The following is a 21833-nucleotide window of genomic DNA, read 5'->3' as shown; positions in this document are numbered from 1 at the left end:
TTATAATTACATTAATGGCAACACTGTGACTCGAAGGTTTGACGTTTGACGTTTCGTTCATCTGGCGCTTCGAATTGTCAACATGGACTGGCCTTTAAATTCTTCAAGTAATCATTTATTTAATACTTATAAATAATGTTATGCGAATATATGCATGTTTTATTTTAAAAACAAACAAAAAAACTACATAGACTGAGATTTGACCCACTTTCTAATTTTTTGCGTAGACAATGTAACTATTATTTGCCACATAGATATATTTTCTATTCATTACAATTACGCTAATTTTACCATTTTCATATTTAACATGTTATGATATGTCGCAATAGTTTATATTTGGTTTTTGTTATTGTTTAGGAATTTCTTTCAAAACTCGGACTGATGGCGATGGTATGGAAAGTGCTCAAAACGATGAAGTCGACAATAAAGAAAGCTCACCGTATAATTCAAGAACACAATCCAGATTAAACACCAAACAAAACAGCCCACAAGTTGTCGATAGTCCAACTTCTTATCCACCGGCTGAAATACTCATCAACCTCACGCCCAAAGAAATACACTATGTAAATAAAAAACCAAAATCACATTCCAAGGAACCCAAATTTGTTCCGTATGAACCTTACAAAGCAGCCATCAGACCAATTGTACCGCTGACAAAAAGTAATACTGCCTCGAAGAAAAAATCATCGAAGAATAATTTAGATCTGAACGTTCTCGTGTCTCAAATAGCGCTGATCGATACGAACCCTATTCCATTTAAGAGTAGCAAAAGAATATTGAAGCCGTCCGTAGACGAACAGCCATGTAGCAGTGTGGCTGATTTTTCTAAATCGCACTGGGAGGGAGAGAGACAAGAGATGAAGCAAGAAATTGTTACTCTTCGCCATACAATTGACACTCTTCAAGATCAAATCAAACAACAAGCTCAGGTCAATGTTATGGAAAATTCAATTGTATTTAATTACGAAGCTGTTGAATACATGTTAATTTTATTATAGGTGAATAAAGAATTGAAGACAATGTTGGTGGCTTCGATGGGAGAGGACCTTGAAACAACAGTACAAACATTGACGGAAGATAAACAGCAACTTGCTAGTGCTTTAATCAATTCTGCTCAGCATTTATCTACACATCAGGTATTGCAGACGTCATTTATTATTCACTAGCAGTTCCATTCGGCTTCGCTCGCTATTTGTACTATAAATCTCTTAAACATGGCGAATCTAATAATAAACATTGATTTGTTTTTATTATATTAAATTTATTTGAATATTTAACGACAGCCAATCAGAATCGAATTTACACACCATCGTAGTGTTTATTTTATACTAGTTGTTTTACCTGGCTTCGCTCAGTATTTGTAATATAAACAGCTTAAACATGACGAATCTAATACATAGTAAATACTCATTTGTTTTTTTATTAAATTTACTAGCTGGACCCGGCATGCGTTGCAATGCCACAATAACGCATGCAATTCTCGTTCCCGTTCCCATTTGTCAGAAAAACGCAGGCAGCGAACACATTTGAAATTATTGCATTGCAATGACACTCATTCCCGTTTTTTTTCATAGTAATCTTCCCGGACATGCATACAACAAATCCTGAAAGTTCCATCGTAATCGGTTCAGTGGTTTAGGAGCCTATTCGAGGCACACACAGACATTCAATTTTATATATATAGATTTGAATCGAAAAAAAAAATCGAAACGTTGTCATATAAACTTTCCCAATAGTTCCAAATAAAGGTACATACATACAAAGTTTCTTTCGAAATTATACATTAGATATAAAATACAATATTTTTACTTTATCTATGTACGTAGTAACAATAGATGAAGTTTTGTGATCATGCGAAAATTCGAACTCGAGATTTTGACTGATTCGAACTCAGAATCGATCACTGATGACGTTTTCATGATCTAGAAAAAATGTGTGTGTCTGTTAGTATGTGTTCCACCATTCGTCCTATCGAACTGAAAATTAGTATCGGTTACTGAAATTCTTATCGATATGACGTAAATTTTTAAGTTGACCAGAAATGGTACTTTTCTTTATATGTAGGTGTCTTCTTTTTTTTTAAGTTTTTGAATTCAATTATTTCCCAAACCGCTAATCCTTTCCTAAACCGAAATTATAAATTTTATACCTTAATATTTTTACCTCAACCGGAAGTAGTACTTTTGCTCTAGAGAATCGAGATTTTTTATGATTTTCTTAGAAACCTTTTGGTTTATTAAACTAAAATTTCATATCTAGAAGTTTAAGCTTAATTAATAAATAAGGTATATATAAAATTTGGTGAGCACCTGTTAATCAAAAGTGGCAGTTTACTGTTCGATTTTTCTCCCACTAATTCTTTTGACCCCTTAAACGTGTGTGCGCTTCACGAAAAAACTCAAGTATAATTCCTGTATCAATGTGATGAAAAAAAAAAAAAAATCACTACATTTAATAAACCGGAAGTAGGGTTTTTTCCTCTTAGAAAAGTCAAAACTGTTTATATTTGTATTCTTTATGTACTAACCATTGATGTATAATACACTATATGGGCCTAGACGTGTTATTTTGATCGGAGATCTTGTCTTCACTAACTGAGTGGTGCGGGGGGTTTAACTACCGGGGAAGTTGGGTTTTTTTTTCCCTATGACGCAGCGGTACCTACCTACGTACTAAGAGAAACTGTGCATGCGACATGTATTTTGCATGCGCCAAATGGGAGACAAGTATAACACGTGAGGGCGGATCTAGTATATTATACATCAATGGTACTAACTGTAAGAGCTGATAAGGTTTTGGTCAGAATTCGTAAACCAGAAGTAGTAATTTTTTTAAAACAATTTTATTTTGACCTTTCAAATAATTTTTATTTTCTTGATATTTTAATGTGTATATTTATAGTGATTTAAAGTAAAAATAAAATTTTGAACAAAATCCGACAACCGGAAGTAGAACTTTTGTCTTGTGTAAGTTTCCCTACATTTGCGCTCAATTTGTATCGAAAATGCTCTTATAACTGGCATGTGTGAACGTTTAATTATCGAATTTTGTTTTGTAACCTTATATTCCTCAAATACATAGATAAAGTAGTGGGTTGATCATATCCGAATTTTTTTTATTTTAGGAACAAACAGAATGGCTCGCTGGTCAATGTGAAGTGTGGAGAAGCAAATTTCTAGCTAGCAGGTTTCATCAATACTTTAATTTAAAAAAATCAGATACAGTTCTATACAAACTTTACTACATACATTTTACATTGCTTTGTAGTTTGATGGTAGAAGAATTGGCCGGATGGAAGTCTTCCTTCACACGACGCACTGATGATTTACAAATGGCACTCAAGCAAATATTGGAAGAGCGAAATAGGGTTCGCGACATTCTCATTCACACATATCGAAACTTGCAAAGTCTTCACGAAAATTGGCTCACCAATCTAGCGTCGACAGAAATGCACTACACAAGTCTTAACGAATTGGGCGGATTTGGAGTGACAGAGCAAATGCCGATCGGCAGGGTCAACTTGGCGTTCAGCAATCCAAAATCATCGAACGTCATAGATTTGGCGTCTGTCAATTTGAAATTTTCGGAAAATTTATGCAGCGGAGTGGAAAAGCTCGGGGACTTTACGCCAGCTCTCAACGAATTGCCTTGTAACACTGACGCGGAGAATTTGGCTGAACAGGTTAATATATATAGTCTTAAGCTGACAATATTATACATAATATGGATAGTTTATAAAATTAATTATGGTTTCAGTTATTGGCTAAGCCCTTGATAGTCAGCGGCAAGAATGATCACCCGTCATCAGCTTTAGTACACCATGCTTATACGAAAACTGGGATGACTCCGAATATAGCGTGTTGCTCACATTGTAACGGACAAGTTCAACTTCTCTGACGTTTGCATGACGCTGTCGAATTTTAGATACATGATAATAAACATGCTCATTATGTATTTTTTTCTTACTAATATGTAAATTAGAAAACTTGATACTTTTTTCATTAATATTATTTCTACCTTTGTATTTATTGTGTTTGATTCGAAGCATATTGAATTAAACAATGATGATTTTTTTTGTATGTTATATATTTTTTACAATTGTAATATTAAATATGTTTTGAATTACAAATCATAATCGACTTTGTATTAGTATGGGTAATGTATTGTAATTTAAAATATGCTCAAAGTTGATTGCCAATATATACATATATACATATGAATATTAGTTTGTAATTATAAGTGCAAATTTTTTATAAAATCTTTATATAAATTTACTAAATAATATGGAAAAATCGTTTTGAATAAATACAATATATTTTAATTAATTTTGAATTTCTGGTAATTTGCTTCGTATGAAGCTTAAAGCGCTTTGATCATTTTGTTCCTTGGCTATTTTTGCAGCTTCCTCATACATTCTGTAACATAAAAAAAGTAAAAATAATCGCATTACACACTTGAAAGAGTACTGAATGTCATCATCAACTTACTCGGCTTTAACATAATATTTCACTTTTATATCTTCCCTACATTTCGGCAAATATTTTTGTGCTTGTAATTTGTTACTATATTTTAAGCATACATCAACAAATGGTTCGTAGCCAATAGGCGATTTCTTAAATTTGGAGAATTTTTCCAATTCTTCCCATTCGCCTAACTGGGCTAAAATTAATATACGCATCCACCAATATCTATAAAAATACATACAAAAAAAATTTTGAGAATAAATACAACAAATAAAATTATTACAATTAAGCATCGTACCTTCTATCTGGTACTTTATATTCTGATTTTAGTTTATCGGCCAATTTTACTTGACCGCACGATAGCAATTTATTTATGGTATCGTGGTGAGATGCAGAAGTCAAGTCCCAGCTGTGAGTTTCTCGTAAGCTGGCTTGATCTTTTATAAGTTTCCTGACATCTTCACATATGGACACACCTAAAATTATAATAATGCAATAACAATAAATAAATTCGGTAAGATAAACTTTTAAAAATGATAACTATAGACGAACCTAATTCGTATTTTTCCTTTTTATATGCTTCGCGTGCTGCATTCAAAGATGCATCCATAGTTTCTCTCTAAAAATGAAAAACATAAAATTGAAACCTTTTAAATTTGAATTCAACATATGTTAATACATACAACACATACAGATTCCAAAGCGTCCTTTATATACGTAGCAGCTTGTCCGTAAAAGTTATCCTCCTGGATGTAGACTTTTCTCAAGGCTTCTCGATTTCTTTCAGCACAATATTTCATATAAAGATTTTGACTCAAAGGAAAACTTCGGATTATTAACTAAAACGAACATTAATTAAACATACACACCATATTTTCTATGAATCAATAAATCTATACATAAATTTATTTACCAAAAAATCGCCAGATCCCATTTTTTCCTTCAGATAAAGTAAAACTAAAAAGACTAGATCAGTATCACCACTCTGAGTTGCTTTCAACAGGGCTGCTTTTTGTTCACCCAATTTTAACAGTAGAGGAACTTGTTTCCGAGCCAACGGTTCGTATTCTAAAATCTTCATATAAAATACATGCAATAAATACTGATGTAATTGGCAAATATACGAATTGGTGATACATTATAAATCAACCTTTATTGCAAGAGCCTGTCGACCATTATCTGCTGCTTTCAAAGCTATATCAGTGTATGACACTCCCGGAACATTCCTCAACTTATCGGCAATCTCTCGAGCAACGCTTTCATTATCTAAATGGGGTTGAGTAACCTGAAAATTAAACACATGTTAAAACAATGTCTCAAATATAAAAATAAAAGACGGCAGTTCACTTTACCTTATAACATGCCCAATGGGCCAAGACTCTTGTGTGACCTTGTGTGAGTTTGAGATATGTAGCTATATGCTTAGCAAGACAATGAAGCCTCCTCCACACTAATCTATCCAATAATATGCGTTCACTCAAATGTTGAACTCTGTATTATTTTGTTAAAGAAATAATTTGCCACATTTAAAATTAGTAAATGAACTGCTTAAATTTATATTGCAAAAGGATACTGTAAATAAGTCAAGGGAATGGCAACTTTAGGATCTCGTACTGCATTGAGGACTCTCAACCATCGACAAGTGTGTACATAATGATCTGGAACGTGATCAGGCACGAAGCCTTTGCCAAACTGTGCAGCTCTGATGAGCATTTTTTGAATTTCGGGATCGAATTCAAACGCCGCAGCATCTATACACTGCTGTACAGCAACTGATAACTGATTTTTTACCAAGCAAATATATTCATCTGCTTTGTGGCTGCGTTTCTAAACAAAAAATTATAAATAAATATCGAAAAACATGATTATGAATTGTTTTTAGATAAAATTTTCATACTTGGAATTGTTTAGAAGCCTCCAATAGATAGGAGCCGGGCTCGACGCTGTTGATTCTGAATATTTTTTGCACTACGGCAGGAACTTTTTGTATGAGTTCGTGAGTCAATCCTGACACGACACGAACGCAATCCATTTCCGGTATCAAATGTATTGGATAGTCATACGAATAACTCATGCTTTTTCCCGATTTGCTTAAAATTACCATAACATTGTCCCAATTTCCGATAACTGCTTCGTTTCCACACCTAAATGATGAAATTCATAATGAAACAGAATCGTGATGGTATTTTCATTACTTATTCACACTAATTAGTATATGTATTATACCAAACAATTTGTTTTGGTTTTTTCAGGTATCCAGTTTCAATTTCGCAGTATTTTATTTTCAAATCTGATGTTCCCATCCATATGCAACCAGAATCGGTAAATAATGCTACATATCTACCATTTTGTGATGTGACAATTTTCAGAATTGCCGTATACAAGTTGGATATATCAGCTTTCTGTTGATGTAAATATACCATTTTATGACTAAATATTCAACTCAATTGTCATTACATTGTTTTTGTCCTTTTTATTTTATTTATATTCCGATATTAAATATTAACAATTGTTTCAAATAACAAACAAACACCTTCAATAATAACCTATTAAATGGTTTAAAATTTCAGCATCTGATGAAACGATTTAATGATTTAAGATAAATTTTGTAGAATTTGGGGATCTCTAATAAAACGACTTATGTATGTATGGGGTTTACCTCACGGCACCGAAAGTGAAAAGGTCGAAAAAGCAAATATCGGAAGGCAAAGATCGAAAAATCTTAAGTCGAAAGATCAAAAAAAAAGGGTGCATGGTAAACGGTACTATGTATTATATATATATATGAGTGGCATGTGGTGAAATTATCTCTTTTTGTCATACAGCCTTGTTTAATGTGCGCGCGCAGTATACGGGAGGAAAAGCCTGTTCCTCCTGTTCCTGTTATATACTGCTCGCGCAAATTAAGTGAGGATGTACAACGGGGGAGGGGGGGGGGAAGAGAGAGTTACCACACGCCACTGATATATATATATATATATATATATATATATATATATATATATATATATATATATATATATATATATATATAAACTAACCGTTTTTCATATGTATGCATGATAAACGAATATTTTCAACTTTTTCACGGTCACCCGTATGTATGTACGTATATGAAAATTTTAAAGCTTTGAATTTCCTAGATATTTTGCCTTTTAATCATCTATATTTAACTAATTAGTTAAAAAATGATAACTAAAACAATTATTAAAAACAAAATTAGCAACCAGTATATGTAGTTAGGTGATTGCGTTAATTCTAAACACTGAGAGGTTACCAGGTTTGATTGTTATTCCGAGTATTATCTGTAGTGCTGCTGGTCAGACTAAGATATTTGTGACTCCAAGTCGATCGTTTTCTAGCAGAATTTGGCAATTTATCTGATTTTATTGTTGAAACGTTTCCTCATCAAATTGACAAAAACTATTTGAATATGATTTCAAAATTTATATATGTACAAGTTTAGGCAACCCGATAACACCATCTTAGGAAAATAAAATAAAAAATTGGGTCCATCGGCTATACTACCTTTCCCAAGCATAGATGATAGTACCTACAAGCCATTTCATTAGGGAGAAAAATATGCAATACCTATTGGTCAGCAAGATGTTCCGACCAAAAGGGATTGTGTATTTTGTGGTTAGTGTATATTAGAAGTTCAAAACAAAAGCTTTTCGACCAATAGGGATAGAGATTCAGAATTTGCCTACTGCAAAGCTACCGAAATGAAATATAAGATATTCTATATATGTATAGAGATAGTAGTTTCATATATATATGTATGTAGATAATTACTAATGGAATTGGTTGCGCTTCTCCCAGTTGACATTTAAATACGTCAGTGTTCCTACAAACAAGCAGTCCGCTGACTTGTGTAGTACTACTCAACACACACCAAGATGTAGGTCTTTCTGTTGCTCCTAAAATTAAAACACACCTAGATAGTATTTATACCAAAAAAAAAAAAAATACATGAAGAATTTTATATTATTTAATAATATACGTGGCAAGTCTGGAAGTTGTCTGACTTTCGGTTCTGAAACATTGTTTACGAGGAACATTCTATTCGACGCTGTCATGATCGCTATACCAGTTCCGTGAGGACTTGAAAATATTTTCGCCTTATAGACCTAAAAAAAAAAAATTCAATATAGTACACAAAAGATTTACCGGCATGTGTAATCAATAAACAATTAATTACTTTAGTATCTCTAGCTTCGGCGCCCATGCTAAAAGTGTGTTGATGCATTCCAAACATATCATAAACAAAGATATCACCGCTATCTTGAATACACAACAACTGCTCCCCATCCGACCATCCAATGTGTACGAGATTCCCATTGTTCCACTTAAAGTACACACATGCATGTCTGTTATATTATAAAATACAATAGAATTATAATAATTGCGGTACTACAACTTACAACTATATTCGACATGTGTTTTCCAGCACAGTTATAAATATGAATGACAGGTTTGGACTGTCCGATTACTCTTACGAGTTGCTTTTTGTCTCTGATGAGAGCTATAGGTCCTCCGTAAGAAGCTCCGCTTATGACCATGGTGTCCAATTCATAGTCAATATTCCAATTCATTGAGTATAGATCAAATTTTCTGAATCGAATAATATAATTGAACTCTCAGATGTGAATGTTTATACTATATTGGTGATGAGGTGGTAAAATGGATAAATAACCTGTAATAGATGTCTTTGTCGAGACAAAACCAGTCGGCGATGAGTATTGCCGACATGATTGCAGATTTTCTTCAACGATCTTCAATATTGATGGAGCTGCGATGACAGATTATCGCCTGACAGTTCACTGTGCTGGTCGTAGCACTTAAAACTATGGCCATTACAAATCGCACTCTTGGCGCACAATAATGATAAATTAAATCAAGTTTGGTTCCTATTTTCAAATTCTGTAAGAGCATATTTTTTTTTGAATAATACGTCATTTTTTTGGATGTGCGATATTCAAAAGTAATAAGTTTTAGCTTAAATTTCAAATTACGTATCAATTCCTTTTTAAAATTGCCCATTGAAGGTACCAAATATATACCAAAGAATAGTATCCGCACTTGCATGACACCTGCAGGATACGGGTCGTGCTGGATAGGTATGAACAGACCTTGAAATGTCAATCTAAGGAAAATAGTAGCTATATGAATGAAAACTCTTAAGAGGGCTGTACATCCGAAACCTTAATTTTGTTACCGTTCCTTTCTTCGATATACATATTGAGTGTATGTATATATTGAGTGAATGCGACAATATATATCAATATATATATTGAGTGAATGCGACAGTTGCGCTTCGACCAAATAAAACGTATATTAAATTGACAAAGTCGAGGTTTCGTATTCTACTATTTTCACCTCCAAAACTGGACCAATTTAAAAAAAAAATCAGCATCGGTATGAGAAAGATACTTTATGTGCATCTATCGGCGTATTTTTTTTAAAATCGACCGTTAAATAAGCACGCTGGACTCGTTTCGTGGGTGTAAAAAAGAGGCGATTTTATAGATGTTTGGCGGCTCCTAGCTCATATAAAAAATAATTAATCAAAAAAATAAAACGATAGATGCACCCCAATGGTGGATATCCATAGCATATTAAAAAATAATTTCTCTAGTGCCATAATTGAGGAAGGGAGAAGTATAGTACGTTTGTATGGACAAGGTGCTGCTGTTCAGCCCTCTTAAAGGTCAAGTGCGGATAGTATTCTTTGGTACATTATATGGACGTGTTCATACTCCATTCGCGCATGCGCATTTACATATTCATGCGCGTTCATATAGAATGTACTAAAGAATACTGTCCGTACTTGCCGGATACTTGCAGGATTCGGGTCGTGATGGATTGGTATGAACAGACCTTAACTGGTGTATAAATATAAAAAAAATACCAGGTTTTTATACTCGGTCCCCTAGTTAATTGCAATCTTTAAAACGCTGCCCTGATTAATTATGCACTTATCAGTATTGGATTTTAAAGCTAAGATATGTAGATTACAACATTGAAAATAGAAAAATCACACGAAGAAAAAAAATATATATACATGCCAATTCTTTAAATGTATTAACGAAGGTATTGTGACAGTATTAAATTACACATAATCGAAAATTTAGTGTTTAGTGTTTAATGTCAAAAGAGAAAACATTTCATTTTTTTTCAGGATTGATATATTTACCCAAACAATTACATAAGGTAGGATTGAATTTAAGTTTATACTTACGTATTCGCTAGGGAAATAACTTTCTGATTGAGGAAAACACGTAGCTAAAAGGGTTTTCAAATTGAAGAGTTGTTCTAACTAGAAAAGATTGGTATTGATGCTAGACAAGCATAGAAAGTATGAAAATAAAAAAGGTGAAACATACTCAAATACGGTTATCTACAAATGAAAGTTTTGTTTAGTTTTTTTTGTTCTTAGTTAATTAAATTAAGTTGTGAATATTAAATTAAGGACATTTACATATATTTATTTATATCTGAATATATAATATTAATTTTGACGTACGAATTCTTACAAAATAACATGATGGACAACTTTTTATCGGGTTTACGTGACGAGACAGAATGTTAAATGACAGAAAACGCAAATATCGGAAGGCAAAGATCGAAAATCGAAAGATCAAAAAAAAAAATGGTGCATGGTAAACGGTACATACTCACTTAATTTGCGCGAGCAGTATACAACAGGAACAAGAGGAACATGCTTTTCCTCCCGTATTCTGCACGCGCACATTAATACGGGAGGAAAAGCCTGTTCCTCTTGTTCCTGTTGTATCCTGCTCGCGCAAATTAAGTGAGTATATACCGTTTGCCATGCACCATTTTTTTTTTTGATCTTTCGACTTAAGATCTTTAGATTTTCGATCTTTGCCTTCCGATATTTGCGTTTTCTGTCATTTAACATTCTGTCTCGTCACGGAGACCGCTTTTTATCATATGATGTAAGTATGTATAAATATTTTAGATACAAACGCTTATTTATTATTAAAATAAACAGTTATGATTTAAAAAACTCGATTCAATTACCCTCGAGGTCGACTTCACTCAGACCACTTTTTATAATCGCAACATTCCTGTTACGGTTAAGAGTGATGTTGACATTTTGAATCTTGACAGGATTGAACTGAACTTTGGAAGCCTATTTTCGTTCAAAACATATGCATACCGTATGATATATGCATGTTCACACAAACTACGTATAATATTATAAAATTACATTTTAATAAGCGCAATAATTTCTATATCAAGTGGAAAGACTTTGTCACATTAAAAAGAATCATTACTTTATTAGAATATAATATGCATCGTCATAAAAGTGTTTATGTATGCTTAAAATCTTATTTGAATGATTCGGCCAAATATGTCATATGTAAATAAAAGTTCAGTTGAAAATGACGTATTTAGTAATTTATGAAATTATTTTTATGTGAACGAATACCCTCGTTGTAAGATAGGTTGCAGGTGGTTAGTGTAAACACGCACAGAGAGTTCATCAAACTGGTTGTATATTGAAGAAATGTTAATTCACGCGTACGGTAATAATGGCCCGGCTTGCTTAGACGTGTACTCGACCAACACACGCAAAGGTCGTCTTGAGACCAGGCGAGAGGAAATATCAGTGCATCCAGTGGCTCTCATACTTTCAATCCAAATCTATAATACTGTCAAACACAATCAGTGTGAAAATTGTACAACATCTATACATACAAGTGTATAAAACGAATGTTTGCTTGTGCACTATGCAAATTTAAAGTTTAAAAATAGCAAATTTAAAATACGATCTCGATGTGGTCCGGGCCTGGGATCAAAGATATTATTATTATTAGATACATTTATAACATAGGTGCCATGACAGGAATAACCCCGAGGCGACACCTACATACATACCAGTGGCGTGCGCTGAAATTCTCTCTCTTTTTGTAGTACAGCCTTACTTAATGTGCACGAACAGGATACAAGAGGAACAGCCTGTTGTATCCTGCTCGTGCACATTAAATAAGGCTGTACGACAAAAAGAGAGAGAATTTCAGCGCACGCCACTGATACATACATATGTACATATGATCAGATTATTTGTACATAAGTATTAACAATTCCAAACATTGCAATGCAATTATATGTATAAAATTTTTCGCCAAATATTGTACTACGAGAACTCGAGTGCCAGATGTTCCGTGATCGAGATTTTAGTAACTTGCGCGAGATCGCTTTTTGCGGAATAATCCCTTTACCGTATAAAATACAATAGAGACATCTATGGACAACCAACAATCACAAATTTAATATACAGCAAATTTTATAAGAATCAACAAATATTTATAAAAATCAACAAATTCAAATTTGTAAAAAACTGAAGAGAGGGGGGGGGGGGGAGGAGGATGCCAATTCATTGGATCCGTCACAACAGTTAAGCTAGATAATCGGCAACTCTAGAAAGATAGGTTGAATTGGGTTTCTTTAACCTTTCCTCCCCTGTGATATGTATTTACTACAACTCGACTCTAATAATGGGAATATCGATATGAAATGTAATAGATACGGGTTCAGAATTTGTCTATTCCTCCGTAATATAATTACGAATTACGTCAATGTATGTGTACAAAATACATATCATCGGAGCGCGCGGATGTTTTTGGCACCGTAAGGGAAAGGTTAAAACCACTCAAATCTTGCCAGTAGCGTATTTTAATCGAATAAAAATGTATGTCATTACTCGATTCTGAATGGGACTTGAACCCACGATTTATCTACTGGTATGCAATAGCTCTACTAGTGAGCTACACTGTGACGCATGAAATTAATGGTGGTGTGTCACAGAAGACATCCGATCAGGAGTTGGTATCATTCGAATCGATCTCGTTATAATATGGACTTGCGAAATTGATATTATAACTGGTAATGAACTCACCATAAATGAAGTGTAAAATAATTCAAATAGAAAATATACATAGGTACATATGTATGTACATTTGATTTATCAAATTCTATACCAAAAAGTATTTTCTCCGATTTCCAATATATACAAAATTTTTGTTAAGCCCTAGTTTTTGTACTAAAGAGTGTGCAGCGTTTTAGAATGAATTCTAAAAAAGTTTTAAGGCCGTTTGAGCAATGTTGGGTATTTCACTTACTCATAAATATAAAGAAAAGGTTAAAGACTACCTACAGAATAAAATTCAAAGACTATCTACAGAATGAAGCGTTTGATATTTGCGTGTTTATTAACACATATGTATGTAACACGAGTTTGTATGTAGGCAAAAAAAAAAATTAAATCAACTGTTGCAGTTTGTGAATCAACTATGTTCATATATTCATATGAGCGATTTGTCAATGAATTTGGGTATTTTTAAAGAATGCGGTTTACAGATTGGGAGGCTGTGATATTGCGCATCCATCAGCACGAAAGAGGTGGTCGGCCGGTGTAGCAGTCAGATACAACAATAACGTGTATTTAATTCTCCAGTTTGTTGCCGGTGTGCCTTCGAGTGAGGTCGTTACTTTCGCCTTGCGACAAAATCGATTGACAATAATTTCGAAACGATCATGAGTGGTTTTGCACGCGTTTGACGTTCACTTTTGTGCGCCCTGAATTTTTAGTGATCTGTCTGTGAATTTTATCCATTATGCCAATTTATCAATCACCACGTGAAGTGAATCGCAAGATGATGTTGACCTAAAAATATTGTTATTGTTTTACGTCGATTTTGCCTGTTGAATGAGCGATTTGTGAACAGTGCAACGGAAAAACGTGCTTTTCATACGAGAGAAACATCAACGAACGGTGAGTAACGAAACCCAAATGCTTTTTTTTTTCGCCTTGTTTTGTTGTTTTGTCAAACATTCCAATCGAGTTTTATAATACGGATGATATAGCTTTAAATGATTTGCACTTTTGAATTAAACATTGAGGTTGTTTATTAGCTAATTCTAAAAAAGTAGCCTGTAATAAGAACATATACATATAACGAAAATATTTGTATTAAAAACAAATGATTATGAAAATTTACAAGTTATTAAAATTTTATTTGAAAATAATTATACAAACAAATGCGTCTTTAGTTCTCGTTTTTAAATATTTTAGTTTCAGAAATTTAGTATTTAAATATTAATCTTATAATAATACTCCCGTCTCTGTGACGGGCCCGAATGTGAAACGCCCGAAAACGCAAATATCGGAAGGCAAAGATTGAAAATCGAAAGATCTTAAGTCGAAAGATAAAAAAAAGGGTGCATGGTAAACGGTACATACTCACTTAATTTGCGCGAGCAGGATACAACAGGAACAAGAGGAACAGGCTTTTCCTCCCGTATTAATGTGCGCGCGCAGAACACGGGAAGAAAAGCCCGTTCCTCTTGTTCCTGTTGTATCCTGCTCACTCAAATTAAGTGAGTATGTCCGTGAGTATGTATCGTTTACCATGCACCCTTTTTTATCTTTCGACTTAAGATCTTTCGATTTTCGATCTTTGCCTTCCGATATTTGCGTTTTCGGGGGTTTCACATTCGGGCCCGTGAGGTAGACCCAATAATACTCATATACAAATACATTTGTATATTAATAGTAATAAGGGTTCAAATTTTGTTAATCATTCAAAGTTTTGAATATTTTAAATCATAATGTTTCTAATTGAGGCGCATTCGCTATGCAGAATATAAATAAAATTAAAACAAATTCAAAAATGATGTGGATAGCCTTGAAAATCCTACATAACCGGATTCTTAAGAATCAACTTATACTATAAGAGTGCAACATTTAAAAGAATTTCATCGAAAATACATTCATATAAACGTACACAATCAACAGTGCGGGTATCATCATTGTTAACTCGAGTAAGCAGACATTTAACACCTGACAGATGCGGGCTATCCGGTTCAAAATATTAATTCCAAAAATGAATGCACATTTCACGCCCATAAATAGTCACACTAATTGAGATAAATCGATTTTTAATTATTCGCGTGTGCGGCCTCGCCTGGGCGAATAATCTCCACACCGATTATATAATGGCAAAAGCGAGGAAATTATGGAAACAACATGGTGACGGTCCAAAGACTATTTAGTCCATTGTCGAGATGTTCCATGTCAAGATCGATCCATTCGCACGTTCCACAACGCGCCCACAGCTTGCACTTTAATTTTTCCGCACTCTGGCGAATTGTTCCCAAAATGTGGGACGCTGAACTGGATCGCTGCAAAAATACGTATTTTAAAAATGGGGCATGCGGGCTTCAGATAAAGGTCTTTCGTGTGCAACCAAACGGTACTTCCATACAAATACATATAAAACTGCACATATAAAGTGCAGCAGAAATACGAGCAATTGTAAAATGGCATAAATTTATGTGCACGTACATATGTACATACATTTGTATAAGAGTGGATGAAAACAGCGTTTGATGTAATGCTCTTTCAGCTTCAGATGTAAATTAAAATAATGCGCAAGGGACGACATCAAATGAACGTTGTATGTTTCCGTCATATTATTTATTGTTGGAATCTTTTATCTTTCGCACGAAAGTTTTAATGGAAAGAGCGGTGGAACAAAAATGTCTGAAGAAAACAAAGCACAAGTTTAGTCGGTCTCGCGATTCGTACTCATAAGTGCATTTCTATTAAAAGTTTAGTAAGAACTTTTGACCGCCATAATTTCGTGTTTAAGATAGCGCAAAATTTGTAATTCGATTTCTTATTCTTCTTTTTAGTCGTGAAGTTTTTGATTAAAAACGCAAAACAGGTTTTTATTCGTATGTACACATATGAAAGATAATATATTTTTTACCTATTATACATATGTATGTATATGTATAGATATTTTCGTGGATCTTAATACCAGCTCAAAGCGTGTATGCAAATCTGATAAATGTCAATCACAATGGATTTTCCATTGAAATACTTCATATATAATATCAGACGTTTGAGGCGCGCATCTGTTTCATTTACATAATAAATCATCAGTTTCTTTGAGACATGTTATATGTAGATTAATCTAATAATATATATTTTACTCCAATAAGCAATTCTGAACCTTTCCTCAATACATACAGATGTGAATATGTGATCAAGGAATATTTATTAAATATTTCATTAAATAATATCCAGCAGTATACATAGCTCGGTGGTTGCGCAAATGCTAACCACCGGGAGGCTCCCGGGCTCGAGCCCTGGATTGACCTTGGTTGAAGAGAATTTATTCAGAGTACTTCTGTAGTACTGCTGGTCAGAGATGGATATTTGTGAATCCAAATCAATCGTTTCCTATCAGAGTTTGTCAATTTATCTGATTTCAGTGTTGAAACAGTTCCTCATCAAATTGGAAAAAACCACCCTACCCACTTTGTCACCACTTTTTGAATATGATTTAAAATTTATCTATCTATATATACATATGTATAAAATTGAATGTCTATACATATATGTACATATGTATATCATGTTTTGCGAGATATTTATCGAAATAAAAAAAGTGGACTTATGTCACTTTCAAATGTAATGGCTCATAATTTATTCAGTATAATGATTAAAATAAGGCAATTCGCAATTTTTTTTATTATTTCATACTTTATTCATTGAGGGTGGTGGCTGCATGTTGAAGCTTTAATCAATTTCAAGATCTCCTTAAGACGATTTTGGTATGAATATATATATATATATATATCTTTCAATTTAATTAAAGCATGGTACCATCGATTTAATTTAATATTATTAATAGGCCATTAAAAGTTGATTGTTATATAATGTTATAAATTGTATCGTCTATTATTTTTAAATTTAATTATAGTACGTACGCCAATAAGGAGACTTTAATTTTATTAGTTAATTTTGTTGATGTTACAGTCCAAGTGTACATTTTGTTCGTTTAAGAACATACTACATACATAGTTTGTTCATACACGAACCAATCTGGCCAGTTTTAGTGGACACAAAAGAATAAATTGACAAACGAACTATGTAGTTTGTTTATGCACAAACTATTAGGCATATGTAAGTTTAAGTAAGTATTCTCAATCGTTTTTTCAATCTTCTATGTAGCAGAAATGGGAATTATATCAACGTTGAAATGAGGTTTCCATAGGATTTCCCTTTGAAATACTTGGCATTTTGCAATCTCAAAGGTTTTGATAGCTAACAGTTTAACACAACACCTGATGATTATTTGAAGATAGCTTTGACTGTTAGCACTTAAAATACAGCCTATAGTTGGTGTATGAACCAACTCGTATGTTCATTAAAGTACCCGAGTGAACACATAATGTATATATCTGAAGTATTGGTATTTGTACTAAAACCAGTAATAGTTCGTGTATGAACAAACTAGTACGTTCATGAACGAATCGGAATGAATACATGGACTGTATATTGCTGATATGTCTTTACAATATGGTAAGATAATTCCTTGTTTCACAAGTTGATGATTGAATCATCTTATAAATTGAAACACAAAAAAGATATTCAAATAATTTTACATTCCTGGGAATTTTCATATAAAAGTCACTGAAATTGATATTAAGCTTAAAAAATTCCTTCAAATAATAGGAAGGGATATAAAACTCTTTAAAGTTCAAAGGCTTTAGGTTAAGAATCTCTGCCATGCTACAGGCACTTCTCGCTAAGTGAGTAACGCTTAAAATTTGATAAATTACATATGAATTGTGCGTGTATGTGTTCACGTATGTACGTGCATTAAGACGAATTGCGTTCACATAATGTCACAGTTTCCGGGAAACGATAAATTTTCCCGGCCGACTCGTTTGAGTGAAAATCCGTATACAATTTTGAAGGAAATACGATTAGCGCAGATCGCATTTGGAAATCGTTATGCATTCACTCGCGATATTAAAACGGTGAGACTCATAAATGTGAACTATTAGCAATAATTTAAGACAAACACTTCCTAGTTAGAGATGTTGAACTAATGGATGCTACGCAAACAATGCAAAATGTTGTGGGTTCAAGGCGTCATATCTCGAAAAACTTCCCATGAAATATAAACCGCATTCAATTCGAATTATACACGCCTAATATTTAGACGGGTCAGTGTTGATGGGTCTGTCGAGTCAGTGAACAAGTGCCGCTGATTAGATTTTACGTAATGAATGGGTTGATAATGTATAGGAAAATGTGTTGCATATGCTAATGTCGTATAGTGCTTCAGCCATGCATGCTTGATTGCTGTCATCGAAGTGGATATCCAGATAATGGTAGGCCGTAGCGCATTTGCATTGACATTTCCCATCACTCAGACCGAACTCACCCATAAACTACCGTGTTTAGGTATGCAACTATGGCAATTATACCCCTATCGAATCCATTGTGCAGCTTCGAATTTAGCACACAGCCGAAATATATTCGAATATAATATAATATTATAATTATCATCATCATTTACAAACATTTACATACATCCACTGCTGGATGAATGCGTCTTCAACATGCTTCCATTCGTCATTGTTTTGCGCAACTCTCATCCATCTCACTCCATCAATTCATATAATTTAATCCACCCGTCTTCTTGGCGGTCTTCCTTTGACCCTTTTACATTCTCTTGGGTACCATTTCAGCACTTCTTTTGTGTACTTTTCGTCCATTTTCCGGGCCATGCGACCCGCCCATTGCCACTTCAATTTCTTCATTCTCCTACTATATTACTTCTCACCCCCAAATTCCGTATCGTATCTCCCTTCATAAAGCGGAACCTATTTTTTTGATTATATTATAACTAGTGTTGTAGTCGTTGATATTTCAACGGGTGGTTTCGGAAAAAAAATTGATATATGAATTGGAAAAAACTTTGTATAATAACAAACAATTGTTATCATAATCGTAATCTTAACTGAAGTCGTCATCGGAACCGGAATCAAAATCGATAAAATAACTCTGGGTAATTCTAAAATTTGTTTTTTTTTTTTGAAATATCCATACTTGTCGATGCACTCAGCACATACCCACATATGTACATACGTACATCCCTTCCATTTTTATATATATTATTATATATCTCAGTGGGTAGCGTAAAATGATTTCAATTTAGTGGTCACAGGCTCGTCCTCTGGCCTGTTGTTGCTGGCCAGACCTTGGTATACATATGTATGTACATATGTGACTTCAGATCAATCAGAGTTTGACAATTTGTCTGATTTTATTGAAACGGTTCCATCAAATTGGCAAAAACCTTTTCTGTTTCTCGCAAATTTATAGCATCTAGAATTTGCTGATATTATAAATATGCTACCTGCTCTGTAAATTTACGTATTTTTTTAAATATTAGTACTATCAAGTTTTTCCATAGATGATACTTTATAAACATAACTGTTTATCGATGTTTAGAATCGGGCAGAAAATCGCATTAGGGTTTACTTGTTAGGCCTTCCTAGTATATATAAGTATAAAAATAGTTTTAGTCTGTCAAGATTAATGACATTCAGGTGATTTGTGTCATTTTTGAAATTCGAGTAATCTTTTTACAATGAATAAATTACACTATGTGGTCTTATGACTTGTAAATAGAGTACAATGTAAAAAAAAACAAAATAAATGAATTTGATTAATATGATACGACTACTGCTTTTTTATCTCTAAGAGCGTGTGTAAAATAAATATAATCAATGGATGACTGAATTTATTTATTTTTACGTACAAGTTTTTGTTTGCGTTTTTACCATAGTTTGTCTATGATGCACTGCATATTATTTTGTAATTTATTGCTACATAATATATAATATTAATATTTAACCAAGCAGCTATGGTACAGTTTAGTTTATTGATTCGGTATCGATTTATTTTGGTATGAAAAATAATAAGTGACTCCGTTTCAATTTCGAAACTCTTCTATAAAGTGACAAAACTGTTCCGCAAGAATACGGAAAATAAAGAAAAAAGGGAATAGAGAAATAAATTAAATTATAAGAAAAAATTATACGGGACATGTTTTATATCGGTCTCCGTGACGAGACAGAATGTTAAATTACAGAAAACGTAAATATCGAAAGGCAAAGATCGAAAATCGAAAGATCTTAAGTCGAAAGATAAAAAAAAAATAGTGCATGGTAAACGGTACATACTCACGTACATACTCACTTAATTTGCGCGAGCAGGATACAACAAGAACAAGAGGAACATGCTTTTCCTCCCGTATTCTGCGCGCGCACATTAATACGGGAGGAAAAGCCTGTTCCTCTTGTTCCTGTTGTATCCTGCTCGCGCAAATTAAGTGAGTATGTACGTGAGTATGTACCGTTTACCATGCACTATTTTTTTTTATCTTTCGACTTAAGATCTTTCGATTTTTGATCTTTGCCTTTCGATATTTGCGTTTTCTGTAATTTAACATTCTGTCTCGTCACGTAGACCCGTTTTATATACAGGATACAATTTATTTCTTACTTTTAGTTAAGATTTAGCGCGCTATGAGAGGGTTGATCGTATGTAATTTATCAATTGAAAAAAAATCGGATGTTTTTGAGGACATACACGGTAGAAATGAAACTTAATTATATATAGATAGAGGCTTGAGTGGGCAAAAAGTGGTGTGAGTAGGTAGGTAGCGGTTCAGGAGTGAGTGAAGGTAAAACAAATTACTGAACAAAATAAAGTACGTTGTTTATTTGGTTTTTTATACTTGAAAATTTTTAAATTAATACATTTGTATAATACATATATGTAAATCTGAAGTGCGATATCTGTGTGGTAAAAAGTTAAATACAAGTGCGCGGTTTAATTGCTAGCGGATACTGCAATTCCTCTGCACATATTCCGAATTCCTCCGATGTCGTAGCCGTCTCACGTGCCCATGTTATATTATTTAACTTTGGACAATTAACATGTTTGATCCGTGTCAAATGTCGGGCGATCGTTGTCCTCGAAAAGACCGGTGTTTTACATAACCGGTCGTCCGACATTTACGTCATACAATAATTCTGCGACTGTACCGTTACCGTGTGATTCAACACAACAAACTCTTACATAATACCCGCTTATTATCTTACAATTCAGAATCGAAATGCCACGCTTAGAATTTGCGATCTTTGAACACAATACCGTATGTATTCGGGGAAGAGCCGTATCGAATTGCAAAATTCGATTCGACGATTTTTCACTAAGTAATGTTATATGAATCCAACGGTTTCGATGACCGATTAATATTGTATTATATGTGATTTAAACGTAAAGTGATCTGTTTACCGAATTTTTTTTTGATATTTTTATACGTTTATTGAGGTAATATATTTGTAAATTTTATTCGTAATGTATACAGTTTATACAGTAATTTGGTTGGTAGGCCAATTCAATAAAAACACGGTTAAAAAAAGGTCTGGAAATGGACCGTTATCAAGTTCAACATTTATTAT

General features: G+C 33.5%; 2 protein-coding genes across 2 annotated transcripts; one reads left to right on the top strand and one right to left on the bottom strand.

Annotated features, from left to right (window-relative positions):
- The first annotated feature begins 8 nt into the window (after positions 1-8).
- LOC143919291 (golgin-45) lies at positions 9-4361 on the top strand. The gene is made up of 6 exons (XM_077441533.1): positions 9-107; positions 358-929; positions 999-1136; positions 3125-3186; positions 3268-3682; positions 3757-4361. The coding sequence occupies exons 1-6, from the start codon at positions 83-85 to the stop codon at positions 3895-3897; spliced, it is 1353 nt and encodes a 450-aa protein (XP_077297659.1). The 5' UTR covers positions 9-82; the 3' UTR covers positions 3898-4361.
- On the bottom strand, positions 4077-9314 carry Vps16A (vacuolar protein sorting 16). The gene is made up of 16 exons (XM_077441532.1): positions 9160-9314; positions 8888-9077; positions 8665-8811; positions 8467-8593; positions 8259-8383; positions 6690-6865; positions 6361-6607; positions 6037-6290; positions 5816-5954; positions 5614-5748; positions 5377-5538; positions 5156-5302; positions 5016-5082; positions 4762-4939; positions 4488-4688; positions 4077-4415 (listed from the first exon to the last, which is right to left on the bottom strand). Exons 1-16 carry the CDS (start codon positions 9213-9215, stop codon positions 4322-4324), a joined length of 2445 nt encoding a protein of 814 aa, XP_077297658.1. The 5' UTR covers positions 9216-9314; the 3' UTR covers positions 4077-4321.
- Between the last annotated feature and the right edge of the window lie 12519 nt (positions 9315-21833).

Source organism: Arctopsyche grandis, chromosome 11 (assembly GCF_051622035.1).
Source record: "Arctopsyche grandis isolate Sample6627 chromosome 11, ASM5162203v2, whole genome shotgun sequence".
Lineage (NCBI taxonomy): Eukaryota > Metazoa > Arthropoda > Insecta > Trichoptera > Hydropsychidae > Arctopsyche > Arctopsyche grandis.
Note: the sequence above shows the minus strand (reverse complement) of the source record. Positions and strands in the feature narration are given on the sequence as shown.

Bases quoted from the DNA above. Each gene is read 5' to 3' on its own strand.
- LOC143919291 (XM_077441533.1), top strand. From the start codon at position 83: ATGGACTGGCCTTTAAATTCTTCAA. The intron at 1,137-3,124 runs GTATTGCAGACG...TTTTTATTTTAG, and splicing joins AGCATTTATCTACACATCAG to GAACAAACAGAATGGCTCGC. The intron at 3,187-3,267 runs GTTTCATCAATA...ATTGCTTTGTAG, and splicing joins AGCAAATTTCTAGCTAGCAG to TTTGATGGTAGAAGAATTGG.
- Vps16A (XM_077441532.1), bottom strand. From the start codon at position 9,215: ATGTCGGCAATACTCATCGCCGACTGGTTTTGTCTCGACAAAGACATC. The intron at 8,384-8,466 runs GTATATTATTAA...TTTTAATTTTAG, and splicing joins ACAACTTCCAGACTTGCCAC to GAGCAACAGAAAGACCTACA. The intron at 6,291-6,360 runs GTATGAAAATTT...TTTTTTGTTTAG, and splicing joins AGGCTTCTAAACAATTCCAA to AAACGCAGCCACAAAGCAGA.